This window comes from Atractosteus spatula, chromosome 2 (genome assembly GCF_055471065.1).
Source record: "Atractosteus spatula isolate fAtrSpa1 chromosome 2, fAtrSpa1.hap1, whole genome shotgun sequence".
Classification (NCBI taxonomy): domain Eukaryota; kingdom Metazoa; phylum Chordata; class Actinopteri; order Semionotiformes; family Lepisosteidae; genus Atractosteus; species Atractosteus spatula.
Window position 1 is genome coordinate 46,064,788 of NC_142707.1, and position 16,384 is coordinate 46,081,171.

At 36.9% G+C, this 16,384-nt stretch overlaps 1 protein-coding gene across 1 annotated transcript in view; it reads left to right on the top strand.

The window, feature by feature from the left end:
• fig4a (FIG4 phosphoinositide 5-phosphatase a) overlaps positions 1 to 16,384 on the top strand; it is an 88,711-nt gene that overhangs the window by 25,431 nt on the left and 46,896 nt on the right. Inside the window, exons 11-16 of the mRNA XM_088908826.1 lie at positions 3,443 to 3,540; positions 7,892 to 8,025; positions 8,871 to 8,987; positions 9,942 to 9,987; positions 10,273 to 10,421; positions 11,662 to 11,828. Of these exons, the coding sequence (XP_088764952.1) occupies positions 3,443 to 3,540; positions 7,892 to 8,025; positions 8,871 to 8,987; positions 9,942 to 9,987; positions 10,273 to 10,421; positions 11,662 to 11,828 (711 nt within the window). The remainder of the gene's footprint in view (positions 1 to 3,442; positions 3,541 to 7,891; positions 8,026 to 8,870; positions 8,988 to 9,941; positions 9,988 to 10,272; positions 10,422 to 11,661; positions 11,829 to 16,384) is intronic.

Here is a 16,384-nt window from a genome sequence, read left to right on the forward strand (position 1 = left end):
GTTTAAAAGAGTAATAATTCAGACACACTTGGCTAAACAAATAATTATTAACAGTGACAATACAAACACCACACTACACACACTACGTAAACGTACAATACACAAGTTTCCTTATGTACATTACATGTTTATAGAGAAGGCGTTGAAGAGAGCTATGTCTAGACCACCAGGGAAAACCCCAGGCTGTTACTAAGCATTCAACTCTTAAATAATGCTTCACGTTCCCTAAAAACTGCAGAATTGCAAGCTCTCTAAGCAAGATTCAAATACTTATCTCCAGATGGGTCCTTTTGGCTAACTGGGAACAAAGAACTTGGCAAAAGCTTCAACTTCTCCTATCTACTCTGTCTTGTATGGACTGACTTTTTCCTTTCTCTGTCTTGATCTGATCTTATATGAAGTATTTCTGGACTCTTAATCTTTTACCCAGAACTTAATTAACTAAGGTAAACCAAGGTAAACTTTAAGAATGCTTTGATCTGAGAATCTGGGCCCCCTTACATCTCAGCAAGCATTCCCTCTGCTTTGAAGCTGGAAATGTTTACACAGCCAGGTGTTACACACATTATCTAAACTCTTAAAGACACTTTCTAGTCACCTACTGTATAGCTGTAACAGTACTTTGATTTCTCAGAACTTTGTTTTGTATCCAAGCAGCTACAGTATGTTTTATACACACAAAAACTTACAAAACTGTTTCAACCGCACTGGTGGTGCGGTGGCTCTGTGGCTAAGGATCTGTGCCTGTGGCTGGAAGGTTGCCAGTTCGTATCCAGTGGCCGGCAGAGGAATCCTACTCCGTTGGGCCCCTGAGCAAGGCCCTTAACCCCAACTGCTCCAGGGGCGCCGTATAAATGGCTGACCCTGCGCACTGACCCCAAGCTTCTCTCCCTGTCTGTGTGTCTCATGGAGAATAAGTTGGGTTATGCGAAAAAATTAAAATTCCTAATACAAGAAATTGTACAGTACTATATATGGCCAATAAAGTGATCTTATCTCTCTTACAAGTAAGCATGACTTTAAAAATAAATGTAACTAAACATAAAAAACACCAACACATATATAATCATTACACACTGCTCATACAAGAATCACACAACTTACCAGAACCTGTAAGTTTATTCCCCCTGCAATCGGCCTCAGCCCCTATAATTGCACATTTCATTCATTTTCATTTTGCAGATAATCACTGATTGCTCTTGCCTATAACCTGTAGTTTTTTTTGTAGTTTGATTAAATATTGGGTAAGTTCAGGTTAGCTAAACATTTAGTTAACATTTAACATTAACCTCAAAACCAGCAACAATACATTTGTAATGCTGTAATGCTGTAGAGCACTGTAATGCTCTACTCGCTGGGGTATCTAAATCTACTTAGAACAAACTGCAGTATGTCCACAATTCAGCAGCCAGGATCCTGACCAGGTCTAGTGCAAGTGATCACATTACTCCTGTCCTGGAGTCCTTGCACTGGCTTCCTGTCAAATTCCGTGTGGACTTTAAAATCCTCATGCTCACCTATAAGGCTCTGCATGGTATGGCACCTCAGTACCTGTCTGAACTATTATCGCCCTACTCCCCACCTCACAACCTTCGCTCTTCTAATTCTGCTCACCTTACTGTCCCCCAAGCTCATCTACATTGTATGGGTGACAGGGTCTTCTCCTGTTATGCCCCCAAGCTCTGGAACTCTCTGCCCAAGGATGTCATAGAGTCACCTTTTCTAAACTCCTTCAAATCCAGACTCAAAACCTTCTTCATTAGAAGAGCCTTTACTTAACTGGTTCCATTCTTTACCCATCTGCTTTTCCTAGTACCACCATCCACGGTCTCCTCTGTACAGTATATTGTAATTGTGTTTTATCTTGTGTATTCTTTTTATTTATTGTTGTTCTCATTCTGTAAAGCGCTTTGAGAAGCCACCTTTAAAGGCGTTATATAAAATAAAGTTTATTATTATTATTACATTTAATTAAATGTTTGTTTACAGAGGCTGTCTTGAGATGTATTTCACCTCTTTCTGTAGAATCTAGTATGCCTATCTCTCCCAGAAATTAATTATCTGCTTTTATGCACATCAGCTCTCACTCTCGGCCCATCATGTATTAGATATGCAATGGTTATCAGTACATTTATATGGCTCTTATGTGAGGTCTGACAACTAATGAGTTTTAATTAAAAAAGTAGGTCAATCTGGTTTATATTGCTTTGAGTAATCTTTTAGGATCAGAAGTTCATATTCCTTACTAATTATGTATGTTATGCAAGACGATTTTGAAAATAAGTGGGCTTTAAATGGAAGAAGTAGGTGACTGCATTGTTGTATGTCAAAACAGAAATACTGTACATCTGATTATCCTAATTGTAGACTCATACATTTAATACAAAAAGGTAATCAGGTTGTTCTTGAAATATAGTTAAGAATACTGGAGATCATTATTATTTACCTGAATAGCCAAATCGATGTACCATTGAAATGACTAACAATTGGTATGCTTGAAAATTGGCAAGTAGCTTTTTATGCCCAGTGGCCTACATTTCTTAGACCATTTACTTCTGAGATCATCAGTGAAGAAAATTGGTGCTTCTCGAAAATTTGTGTTTTCTTTGTTGAATAAAAAAATCTAGGACCAAAAATGTGTCCTAAAAAATGTGAAATTTTAAATCAAAATTGGGAAAGAAAAAATGAATTTAAAAATAGGACAAATAGACATAATTGGTTAAATATATATCTGTTCAGATTGTTCTTTCATTTAAAGGGGAACTGCAAGGCTATTTTTATATTTCGGGGTTAGAAAGAATCAGCATTGATGAGTGCATTTCAAACCACAATGAAAATAAAATGTACAGTACTGTACATGGTGACTTGTAAAACGTCCACTGTTCATAAAAAATATAAATAATTTCCAGGTACATGCAGCACTATATACTGCAATTCAAAACAAGGCAACAAAACTTCCAGTTCTCGCGAACTCTCGCTCTAACACATGGCAAGACCAGGAGTTTGCGACAACATGGCGACTTACAGTACTTTCACACATTTAATGATTTTGAACTTAACTTGAAATTTGTAAAATTTTTCTGTACCATCAATGGATTTATTTTGTCACTGAGCTTTAATAAAGGGTCTCAGAAATCGGCACTGCAGTTCCCCTTTAAAAGCACTTCAGACTTCCCCAAGTGCTGGTGAACCATTACTCATCACTCCAGTGGTTAGGAGTTTGGACTGAATGGCCAGGGTTAGGCAGAGACTTTGCAAAACAGTGACTGAGTTGTGACACCAGTTCCCTCTGTTGGCTTTGAAGGTCCTCACTTGCGAACCTTCTTCCTTTAGTTGACTTAAGGATTTAGAGAGCAGGGCGAGTTTTCTATAGTCTTAGTAGGGGCTGGATTTGTTTGTTGTGTCGTGCTCAGGTCACCTATTATTTCTTCTCGTCTTCCAGTGGACCAAGCAGACCCTTATGCACATGTAGCAGCTCTTCACTTTGATCAGATGTTCCAGAGGTTTGGCTCTCCTATCATCATTCTCAATCTCGTTAAGGTATTGTACTCAGTGTTGCCTTTCTGTCCCAGGCAGATGTCTTCTATTGCTTGTATAAAATATGACTGTGTCTCGGTTAGAACTTGGAAATCTTTATTTTGGACTCCTTAAATGTAGCGTCCATTTCTTTTGCTAATTATCTTTTTATGTTTTAGATAATTAGACTGGCAAGTTCCTTGGGCTACAGCATTGCCTGCGTTTCTAATGAAGTTGTGATTACAAGTACAAATGTTTTGTAAAGGCTGGTCCGTAAAGAGTGCCAATTAGCACGGATGTGAACATGTTCATTTTGGATTCTTTCCATGCTAGAATGTGAAACCACCTTGAGAACCTGTACCAGCTGAGACAAGTTAAACTCTGACAGACAGAAAGATTCGAGCTGAGTGTCCTTGTGAGGCGCAGGTTAGTAATGCTGAGAGCACTACCCCAGATTGCTGGCAGAGCAGGTCTTTATCCTGAACTTGATGGGATAAGCACCGGTTAATGGGAGGAAGGTTGTTGGGACAGTTGGCCTGAACGAGTCCAAACAGCCCCGGGAGGTATTTGGAAAATGCGCCCGCTTTCCGAGGAGACTGAGATCTGCGAGCTCTGGCTCACCAGGGCATAGCAACTACATGGTATTATAAATAAGGTCGAAAGAAGGCTCATATATAAAAAGGAAAAATCTTCAAGAGGCTAATTTAATGAGTAAAGTTTTACTGTGAAAATCTCTTTTTTCCTTTTCCTAAAAAGAGAATGTCATCAGCAATGCCTAGAATAGGCATTAAACCATAGAGGATGTCAATAGTTAAGAAGAATATTATGGACAAATTTAACCTTGTTTAATGTTTTCAGCCTGAAGAGGAAATACAATGTGAAGGAAAACATGAGAGTTTGCCAGAGTATTATTTGAACATGGAGATCTTTGGCATTTGTTAATTATATGTATAAAAAAAAAACATTTGGCATTGATAACCTTATGCAGATGAAAGGTATAGAAAATATGTGTAGAAGAAGAAAAATATAATTTTGTTCTTCAGCATTAAGCAACACTACCAGAAAGGTGAGATTGGTTGAAGTTTTTGTTTTTTTACAAGATAATGAACATAATCACACAGCCTGACTAAACCTAAATTACTTAAATTAGAAAGATGAACAACACAGCGCGCAGTAAAATTAATGTCCCCAGCTGGCTGAACTTGGAAATGTAATGGGGAGAGATGAATAGAGGTGTAAGAAAAAGAAAGTTACAATCAAATTACTGCATAAATGTAAATGTAGAAATGGACCTGATTAAGGCTGAATGGGACAAAACCAGTGACACACCACTAATGTTGGTAAACAGGATGCTTAGGGCATATTTACCGTATTTTTTATTGCTGTTACAAGTTGGGCATTTTTAATGAAAAATGCTTGCAATCACCTCACCTTTTCTGTTTTTGTTAGAAAAAAAATATTTATTAATCAATTTGCATTTATATCAGTATGTAATGATGATTTTCAGTTTATTCAGTGTATTCCAGATACAGTATCTCCAGAACTGTCACTACCAGTGCAAGTGCAGTGTAGTCTGTGTACTTACATGCTCTCCTGAGGTGTAATAGGGCCTGAGGAAGCAGTTCATCACGCACTCTGCATGAGTCTGATTGCTCCATTCTCATCTAGGTATTTGTGATTTTCCAGACTTTTTGTTGGCAAATAGGTTTTTCCCTTTCTTACCTTCCATGATTCAAACTGTAAAGTTTTCTTAAAACAGGCCTTGTTTTTAAAGACTCTCACTCATAAAAAAAAAACATACACTGCAGTTTAATTTATGCTCGATTCACTTCTAACGATTCTTTAACAGTCTTCCATACACCGGGGGTAGAGAGCAGAATATTCTCCTTTATGTGCATTGATTGTTATTTTAATAGCAGTGTTATCTCTTTTTTTCTTTCAGTGATTTTAAACTTAGTGGTTAGATACTGTATACAACAAAGTATACTTTATATTATAGCTTTTTTTTTACCCTCTTGAATAGAGTGGAAGACAACTCATAATTGTCTTGAATCTCTTTATTGCAACTGAAATATGTTTTGAACCTCTATGTGCATTAAAGATGTGTTTCAGTTGTTATTCTTAGTTTTGATCATTATGTTTGAAGTTCATATTTAAGTTTGTAGGTTGTATATTCAGCTGAATATTTCACATATTGATATACAGTATTGCATTTATCCTGTGAAAAAGAATGGATTCCATTGCTTACTCTGCCTATAAGACATGTAGAAAAACATTCTAAAACTAATATAAAATGTAACTTTAATGACAAACCACCTTTGTAAATCCCAACTTTTTTTGTAAAAAATGGTAGCTATAGCAGACTGAACAAGAAGTGGAATATTCTGATTTCAGAGATTGCTATCAGTCATCTTGAAAGAGATCCAAAGCAAAACATACACAGATTTAGCTTGTCAATATTCACATGCTGTTGCAAATGCTGCAGTGTGACATTTGGGATTTCTGATGAATGTGCTCACGTGGACGCTCACAAGGTGTGAAACACGATGGCTATTCAGTGGATTCTGCTGATTCACAAGGCCCGGCCATGTGACTCAGGGCTGGGGTGGGGGCTTCTGTTGAAGACTAGTTGCGTGGAAAAATAAAATACTCGTAAAACAATAATTACTTCTTGTTCACAAAGCTGCCTCAACCTGTTGGCCACACACAACAGAGACACTAGTGTTTTAAATAGAAAACGGTATCAAGCTGGTATGTGTGAGACCTTTTTGAAAAAGCAAAGTGATGGGGGATAGTAAATAGTATAGTAATAGACCATTTGTGACAAAGCAGCAGAAAAGCTTCACATGGCTTGGCATACACACAAATTATATTCCCACAGGATGCTATTGTGTGGAAATTGCTTTGTTAAAAATGTAGATGCCCATCTTCTTTTCTCTAGCTGTGAAGGACGGTGTAATTTATCTGCAGTAATTTTCTCTGAGTGCTGATTAAAATATTAATTGCAAGCTTTTTACTCCTTCATGGCCGTGGGGCTTCCTGTGCTCATGGCTCATGCTAATGTGGGAGGCATTCCTTAATAAAGACAGTGCTGACCCTCAGGCACGTGTCAGGTGTGTAACTTCTGAAACTGCAGACTTTCAAACACTTCACAACTCCATGCATTGCAGCAGCAGCTGTGTGACACATGGGATTGATGTCCAGACCTGCACATTAAATGTCAGACTACTAAATGCGAATTGGAAGTAAACAGCTTTGCTTTTGACTGAAAGGTTTAATAGGTTCTTTTCTTTTTTGTGTGTGGGTAATAAGCAGAGTTGTTTTGTTATTGTGAAGCATGGAATGGAACGTGGAGGACTTTGAAGTGCTTGTCTTTCATCTTGAAAAGGAATTTTAGAGAGAGAGACACACACATCAAGGACGATCTGTTTTAGTCCAAGTTTATTAATTTAGCAGACAAGGTAACATATACTTGTAACTGCAAGGTTGAGGGTTCAAATACCATTTGGGACTCTGCTGTTGTACCCTTGAGCAAAGTTAACGTTGTGTGTATATAACAAATATTAATTGCTATGTCAGAGTGTGATGAGTGCAAGCTTTATAGTAACAACATGTGAAAACTGTGCATATGTCTGGATACTTTTACAGTACAGGGCCCTGTACGGTATGTTATACTGTTGTGCATTGCTCCAGTAAAATCCCCAGTTGTATAAATGGGTACAAATGTAAGTCGCCTTGGTTAAAATCATTGAGCAAATCAAACAGGCTTTATCTCTAGAAAACTCTGTGCATTATAAGGCAGACCACTCCTTGTTGAAAAGCAGAAACTTTCATCTTCCCCACGTAAAGAAAAGCCCAGTTTCAAAATCTCCAGTTACTGTATATTTCAGCTACATATCTAATAAATTTATCATACATAAAAGGATGCAAAACCTTTATATTTTACAAAAACAAAAGTTGTATTCTTGGAAACTCTTAACAGGGTTTGTGAGGTTAGCCTTTGCAATGCTGATGTACGGGTACCGCGCTCGAGAAAGGATGCATCATGAGTATCCCACTTTGTGCCATCGTTCCTTTTCAGTTGGTTCTGCCCTTATAAAGTCAAGTTATGCTTTAGTTAGGTAAATAATTATTTCAGTATTCTACTATATTCTTATCTTGAAATTGTCAAAAATACCATTGTTGGAGGATCTAGTTTATGTTCCCCTTAAAAATTCAGTTGATGTGATCTCGTGAATGCCAGTGTTGGGACAACCACAGAACAAACAGTGTTTCCAGCATAAAGCTTTCATGAAAACCCAGTGGCAGATCGTTTCCTGATTGCTATGAACTAGCTGATCACAAGTGATCGATGATGTCTGCGTGTGCGATTTAGAAGCGGGAGAAGAGGAAGCATGAAAAGATTCTGAGTGAGGAGCTCTATCCAGCCATCCTGAACCTCAACCAGTTCCTTCCCCCTGAGCACTGCATTGATTACATTGCCTGGGACATGGCGAGGTACACCAAGAGGTAGGCACTTGGCATCACAGTTCCCATAGATACTTTTGAAATTGCTTTATTATGTATTAATAATTGTTACATTATTATAATTATTTAATGCTTTATTTTATTAATCAGGTAATTTATATTTAAATATTTGAATATATGAAATTGCTTGTTGCACTATTTCTATTGCACTTTCTAAATTCTTGTTTTGTATTTTCAGTAGTTACTAAGTGAATGGTCACTATCAAACTTGAGAAAGTGTGAGAAGTACCACTATTATATGAGAACCAAGAAGTTTTCTTCTTCATTTGAGTCTGTAGAATAGAGAAACAGCTTTGACACTGAATTATCTCCATGACATTATCTTACAAAACTTTCTTTCAAGAGGATGTGTATTAAGCCATGTTCTTAAGATGAAGCATACGTTTGAAAAATGTCTATGAAACCCCACTGAATAAAATTTAGGTTCTGAACAATCCATAATTGTAAGTAGTCCTGTGTGTGAAAGAAATATTAACATCTTTGGATTGCCTGAAGAAGATTGTGCTACTTTGATTTTTAGTGAGTTAAAGGATTTATTAAATCTAATTTGAAGTCCTTGTTTCTGGCCATCTGTCTTGGCGACCGTCACGAGTTGGGTCCATTGGCTTGCAGCTGATTAAGAGAAGTGGGATGTGTGTGTGAGCTACCAAGTTAATTTCATTATGCCCATTAAATCAGAGCGATATTGCCCAGTGAAGCATCACTTATTCTTACTTATTATTGAAATAACAGTGCAAAAAAATAAAATTGACACCATCAGTAGGACAGCTCAATAAATGTTTTTTTTCAGCTTTACAGCATTGCTAAAATGTCCCCTTTTTCATTAGCAAACTGTGTAATGTTTTGGACCGGCTCAGCTTGATCGCAGAAAATGTTGTCAAAAGAACGGGGTTCTTTGTCAATCGCCCAGATTTCTACTGCCATACCCTGAGGCCTGATGAAAGGTAAAGTGTTTCAAAGATTGATAGACCTAGCCCCCAACACCAGAACAATGGATCAAAGTTGTAAAGGATATTTATATAACAGAAAAGATCAACTTTTCTCTGATGTTACAGCCTGGATTGGGATTGTGACCCCATTGAGACCTGATTTTGTTCTGTGAAAGAAGATGAAGTAATCTCTTGTCTGGATTGCTGGTTGTGTGATGTGTTTTTGCTGACTTTATTTCTATAAGCTAACTGACATGTATGCTGGTATAATGTAAATAGTTAAATATATAAAAAACATAATTGTAAAATGAAATATGAAGGTAGCAAATTATTTTATTTTGTATATATTCTATCTGTAAATCCTTTCATTGTTAAATAAAAAGTAAAGAAAAGGAATGATGAACTGATAAATGAATTCTGTCCAGTTAACTGTACATGTTAGGCCAAATGTTTGCTCTGGGTTCTGTGCCATGCATAATTGGGAAAATTAGTATTGCTCCATTAACATTTCAGAACAAACCAATACAACTTCTGTGACTTCAGAAAAATATTTTTAAACTTGTTGAATTACTTGTGTTAATGCACAAATATAATTATGCATATTTGACATGGCTACGCATGTCCTTTGGTCATCAATTGGCCTATATTGAATGTGAATATTATGAAATAATTTTGTGAATCTCTTTTGTGTAATTCGCATTCATATGATTTGCATTCCCAGCCTTTGTTGGTATTGAGTTGATCTATTCAGAAATATTGAATGTATGTATTCAGAATGTATTCAGAAATACACAAAAGTATTTAATTGCTGGTAAAAGATATTGTCACTTTATCTGTGTTGTGCAGGGTGACTGAAATTATTATTTACAGTAGCTCTTTTGATTTAGTTTTGAAAATGGATGCTTGAAATAAGACTCTTACTGAAACACATAACTGGTTGTGTTGGGTAAAGATCTTCTTTTTGATTAGGTGGGGTGATCTGGGAGGATATGTCACAGCCAGTGGGTGCATGCAGGTACAGTAAAACAATCTGTCAGTGCTCACATACTGTACTATTTATGCATTTTTTTGTAAAACTGAATTTAAGCCAGTTAGACAAGCAAGAATAAGCATTTTATTACAAATCCTCTTTTAATCAGATTTACTTAAAATTCGTATTTATAATATTAAACAATACATTAATTACCATCTTGTATTTTAGTGTTTTTTCTTTCTGTTATGTCAAGTTAATGGGTTATCTCTGTTTTATGGTATTTGGAATAATAAACCTTTCTTCTCCCTTCTCTGATCTTTGGAACAGACTGGCGTCTTACGGACCAACTGTGTGGACTGTTTGGACCGTACAAACACAGCCCAGTTCATGGTTGGGAAGTGTGCTTTGGCCTATCAGCTGTATGCTTTAGGCATGATTGACAAGCCTAAATTACAGTTTGATACGGACTGTGTCAGGTAATTCTTTAAAACCTAGGCAGAACAGAATTTTATTTTGCCAAATTCCTATGCTGTTGGATTGTCTGTACATGTTTCAGGCTTCATGTGGAAATGTGGAGAAAAATAAAGCAAGTAATTAAGTTTTATAATTTCAAAAACAAGAGAAAGAAACAGCTCTTAGTGGACCCAGTACTCCACAAGCAGCTGCAGCAATCCTGACCCTTAGATCAGCCTTTGGCCTCAATTGGTTTATACCTGAAGAACTTCTGTATGGGAATTTGAAGAGTCTAGACTCCCAGTGTGAAGTGTTACTGTAGGTTAAGGTAATATTGATTGTTTATTTAGTCACACTGGCTTTTTCTTTTTGCATGAGGTTTACGTGTCTGTTCTTTAGAAAGCTGTCTTTGCAAAGGGTGCGTGTTCAAGCCTGGGTCAGTCTCTCTGGCTGACTGTGACCAGGCTTCCCATGTGTGCTCAATGAGCAAAGCACCCCTGGGTGTAGGGTTGTGGCCAATCCACCAGGGCTCTCTCAGCCCAGCAGGGACTCCGGCCATGTGCTGGTGGGCGCTCGCAGGAACATGAGTGACAGACGCTCTCCTGTAAGGCGCTGTGGAGTTGGTAGTCTGTGGTATGTGAGCAGAGGGGTCAGAGGAGCTTGTCTGGCCATCCTCATTCCCCCTGTGCAGGACAGGAGCTGCTGCCTTAAGCCAAGCTGTAACTGTAATTGTCAGTTACAAAATGGTCAGTGTTCAATAAAATTAGTTATTTATTTTAAGTAAAGTTACCATAGCCATGCTATAAAGATCAAAATAATGTGCTATGAAGGAATATAGTACATACCATCCAAAGAATCACTGACAAGTATCAGAATTTATATAAATAATGGAAAATATTAGTGTTACAGTAAAGTTAAATATAAATATTAATTTTATTTTAACTTAAGTATGTGTAGATATATATATTTGTACTTTATAAATAAGTTATCTATCTATTAAAACATCAAAGGCACTTAGATGTTAAATACAACAGTCGTTTAACAGAAATTTGATCAAGTGTGTAGGTTCAAAAGCTGATTTTGCAAAGTCACACATTATTATGGAATGTGTCCAGTAATCTGTTTAAATAAGAAAGAATGCTGTTCAAGTTCATAGAGGCCACCCAGGAAAAGGAATTTGTGCTAAGCTATTTTTTAATAAGAATTTAAAAAATGAAGTTTCTTACAATGTACTGAAAGCTTGTGTGATGTGTGCTTGTTTAGATTGTTTGAGGAGCTCTATGAAGACCATGGGGACACTCTGTCTCTGCAGTATGGGGGCTCTCAGCTTGTCCACAGGGTGAAGACCTACCGAAAGATTGCTCCCTGGACACAGCACTCCAAGGACATCATGCAGACCCTTTCCAGATACTACAGTAATGCTTTCTCAGGTAAGAAGACTGTGTGTCGTGTCACAGAATGAGCTTTTGCTCTCTATGTTGTTTAATGGATGAAATGTATAGAGATGAAAAGTAAAATGAACGAATGGATAACAACTCCAAATTGAAGCATCATGAAATGGAATTTCCGTTGGGTAGGAATGATGCTGTTTGCTTGCATACTATGTGCACATAATAGCTCTGCAACATGTAAGAAAATATCAGTATTTCAGTATTTACAGGGTTTGTCACAGTTGTATACAGGCCAGTTGGGCCTACTGGTCAAAAATCGGCAGCGCCTGGCCAAACAAATGCATGAATGATTACAAAATGTACACCAGAATCTATATTGAAATAGTGTTTTGTAGTCTCATGCATTGGAACCAAACTTAACATATTTGGATCAAGTTTAGGTTGGTTAAAATAATGAAGTATGGAACATAAAATGTTTAGATGTTGTAGAGACTCGTAATTCTGTTAAGCAATTGACCAGTGTCTTTTTTTGCACATCAATGGAAGAACACATCAATTCAAATTGTATGCCATCACTATTTTTTATTAAAAATCTCACATATTAGGGTTTTCGACCCTTGAGAGCTCTGTTAGTAATTGACAAAGAAAAAACAGCACAGGGCTTTCTCGCAGCTGAATCGTTGAGGTGACAGACATACTGTCCCTTGCCAATTAATTTTCAAAGTGAAAAAAGACTTATTGCCTCAATAAGCACAAAATAATAAACAGCCACTCAATAGCAACAAGAACACAATTTGTCTAGATGCCTACAGAAAGTAACAAATAGCAACAAGTTTCAAGCAGAAAACTCTTTTTAGGGGAGCATCATGAGTAACCTATGTCTTTGATGAATCCTATGAAATCAAAATAGTTGTTGTGCTCAGATAACATCTTATTTAGGACAATAATGCTTAGTTACAATAATATGATAGCTATTTACTGTAGCTCACAAGCTAGTAATCTAGCTGTTAGCTGTTGGCCTAAGCTTTTTTCCTGTGGGAAACCCTGATTCATCTCCTGCTTTAAATCTTTTCTCATTGGCTAGCAATGTGGAGTACTGGTTAGGTCTCTGGGCTTGTGAGTTCAAATTATTATACTTTAGTAAAATGCCCAGCTGGACAAACAGCAGGTTGCAAATAGAAGTTCCTTTGGATAAAGGTATCAGTCAAACAAATAAATAATTACTATAATGATCATGATTTAATATTTGGTATACTAATTTAAATGCTTACATCGATCTTCATTAGTCATTCTTACTAAAATGACTGAAGCCCTCAAAGCATTTTAACAAGCAATTACAGTAGGAATGGCATTATTTTAAAAACCCAGTGCATATCTTCTACTTAGATTAAACATGAAAGTTTATTAGCCCCTGTCCCTGATACTTCTGAAACGTATTTTTGTCTGTGCTTTTACCATTAAAATTGAAATATTTGTGAGCATTTTTTTAGTCTATATGTTTAAAATATTTAAATGTGTATATACAGTATATGTCAATATATATGTATGCACATATATGTTATATATAATTTAGTGTGGATTGATTTTCACTATTTCTTAATATTACTGCCTTTGCCCTATTCAAGGGAGATGTAAGTCTGGGAGGAACTGAGAAGGTCATAGAAAAATAGCTCTGAAAATAAATTGAGTTTGTATTTCTAATTTATGATAATATCCTTGGACAACATTCTCCAGATATTCCATGCATTATTGGTTTGCTATGGAAACAGCAGTACTGATGAAGTGCAATAAATAAGGGCTTGTGTCCTGTGCACAGCACAGTGAGTGGCAAAAGGCCAGATGAACTGGATTCACATTACAGTGTCGTTTACATTCTCCACAGACCGTTTCATGTTCTCAGACCTAAAGCTCCTGCACTCTTTTTTTCATGCTCATAAATAATAATAGCAGAATGACTTGTTTCGGCAGTCTTCTTACTGCAGTGTTTTTAAGGTGGAGAGTTGCGGGTTAGATAGTGATGTACAGCAGCATGAAACCCATGAAAAAACTGGTATTCTTGTTAGGCATTACTTTCCTAATTAAGAAATTTGAAACCTAATTAAATAATAAATATCGAATTATGTAAAATAATATCAAGTCTATACTGGAAAAAAAGAATCTTTAGAAACTTTATTACCAAGAATCTGTAAATCTGCTCCTGAATTAAGTAATTGAAGGGAGAATTATGATTATCTGTTAAGTTCTGGCATTACAGGTTATTGAAATTTTAAGGGGAATCGTGAGGGGTGTCTTTGGGTATGTGTAGAGGTTTTGGTTGCTCTGTAAACTTTAGCACTTTACAATGTCCATTCTGCTTCTGCTGCTAGGGATATTGAAGTGTTGTGGGCAGCAAACGTAAAGTTTTCACAATTTAGTCATGGTTGCCACACAATTTGGTTAGAGTGGGGATCTGTGTTGGAAAACTGCTGAAGAACAAATCGTGTTCCATTCGGAAGGGTAACAATTCTTCACACCTGAAGGCAGTCTCAAATCTGAAAGTACTTTTTTTCTTCTTTCCTTTTGCTTTTCAGTAAGGAATAAACCTGTCCACTTTCCAGGTGCAACATGTATGTTATGTAATGATGATGTTTGAATGTACTGTACTTCTCTTAGGAGAGGCTGGGATACATCTCCTCCCCCTGTAAATAATGGTGAGACATAGAGGGTTCTTACTGTCCCGAGTCCGTTTTCTCACTCTCTGAGGTCACCTCTGGTGTCTGTGGATGAGGGGTGTTGGGTAATGGCACTGTCTGGCATTTTAGAATTCAGTGTGATCTAAATGCTAAAATCTGGGACATACAAGATTAAACCTTCAATTTTAGTTTCATTCTTTTTGTCTCTTCTCAAGATAGGAATGCATCGTCTTGTTTTTGCAGGATTTCCGGTGAAATCCTCAATGTTTTTGTTTGAAACGTATGTGATCATACCCTTTTACTTTATTTTTTAAAAATAAAACGTATTTCCATGATGTTTTTATTAAAGATTAGATTTTGTACTTGGGTTTACTTGAAATATCTCTATCCATGTTAAGAGAGTATTTTTTTCTGCTGTTCAGTGATGAAGAAGTAAATACTGTAGGATCGTACTCTTAATACGAACACTTAAATATATTAGAAAACTTATAACTAGGTCACTTACACTGTTGCTTAGACATACAGTACAATGCGAGTTCAAAGCAATACCCAGCTGTTACTTGGCTGTATAGTGATTCTGTGTCCTGTGAATTATTTGCACAGATAGAGTACAGTACAGATGCATGTTCCATGATGTTTGAGCTGTTTGAATACAGTTGTATGCAAAAGTTTGGGCACCCCTGGCCAAATTACATGTTTTGTTGATTTTCTAAGTGAAAAGAAGTTAACACAACCTCTGCAGCAAACAAACTTAAACTTGACATATTTCTGCAAATTTTAATGCACAGTTGCTATTTATTTGCTGAATGTAACAGATTGAAAAAAATAAAACAGTAAATGTGGCATGTGCAAAGGTTTGGGCACTCTATCAGTCTGTACTTAGTAACACCCCCTTTGGCAGAAATCACAGCCTCCAAACGTTTCTTGTAGCCAGCTAACAGTCTTTCTATTTGTGCTTTAGGAATTTTTTCCCACTCTTCCTTGCAGAACACTTCTAGTTCAGAAATATTCTTATATGCATGCACTGCATATTTGAAATCTACCCACAGATTTTCAATAATATTCAAGTCTGGGGACTGTGAAGGCCATTCCAAAACCTTAATCTTTTGTTTCTTGAAGTAGTTCATGGTTGATTTTGAGGTATGTTTTGGATCATTGTCTTGTTGTAATGTCTAACTTCTTTTCAGCTTCAGTTTCTGTAGGACATTAGCTTCCAGAATGTGTTGATACTTAGTAGAATCCATTCTTCCCTCTACCCGCACAATATTTCCTGTGCCACTGGCTGCCACACAGCCCCAAAACATAATGGATCCACCCCCATGCTTAACAGTTGGCAAGGTGTTCTTTTCTTCAAATGCTTCTCCTTTTTTTCTCCAAAAGTACCTTCGGTGATTGTAGCCAAAGAGTTCGATTTTTACTTTGTTAGACCACAGCACCTGGTTCCAAAATGACTCTGGCTTATCTACAGTAAGTGTTTTGTTGCATACTTCAGACGTTGACTTTTGTGATGAGATCGCAGTTAAGGTTTCCTCCTGATGACTCTTCAATGCAGTTCATGTTTGTGCAAGCAAGGCTGTACAGTGGACCGGTGCACCACTACTCCCCTGACAGCTAAACCCTACTGCAGGTCCTTTGCAGTGATATGGGGGTTTTGCTTTGTATTCCTGACCAGTCTATGAGCAGTTCTATCTGAGATTTTTCTTGGTTTTCCAGATCGTCTTGATTTCAACAGTTCCCCTTAACTTCCATTTCTTAATGACATTTCAGAGAGTGGAAATTGCAAGCAGGAAGCGTTTAGATATCTTTTTATAGCCTTCCCCTGCTTTGTATGAGTCAATCTTTATTTTCTGATCCTCAGACAGCTGCTTAGAGGAGGCCATGGTTGTGGAGTGTAAGAACAACACCCTGAGAGTTTCGAAGAGT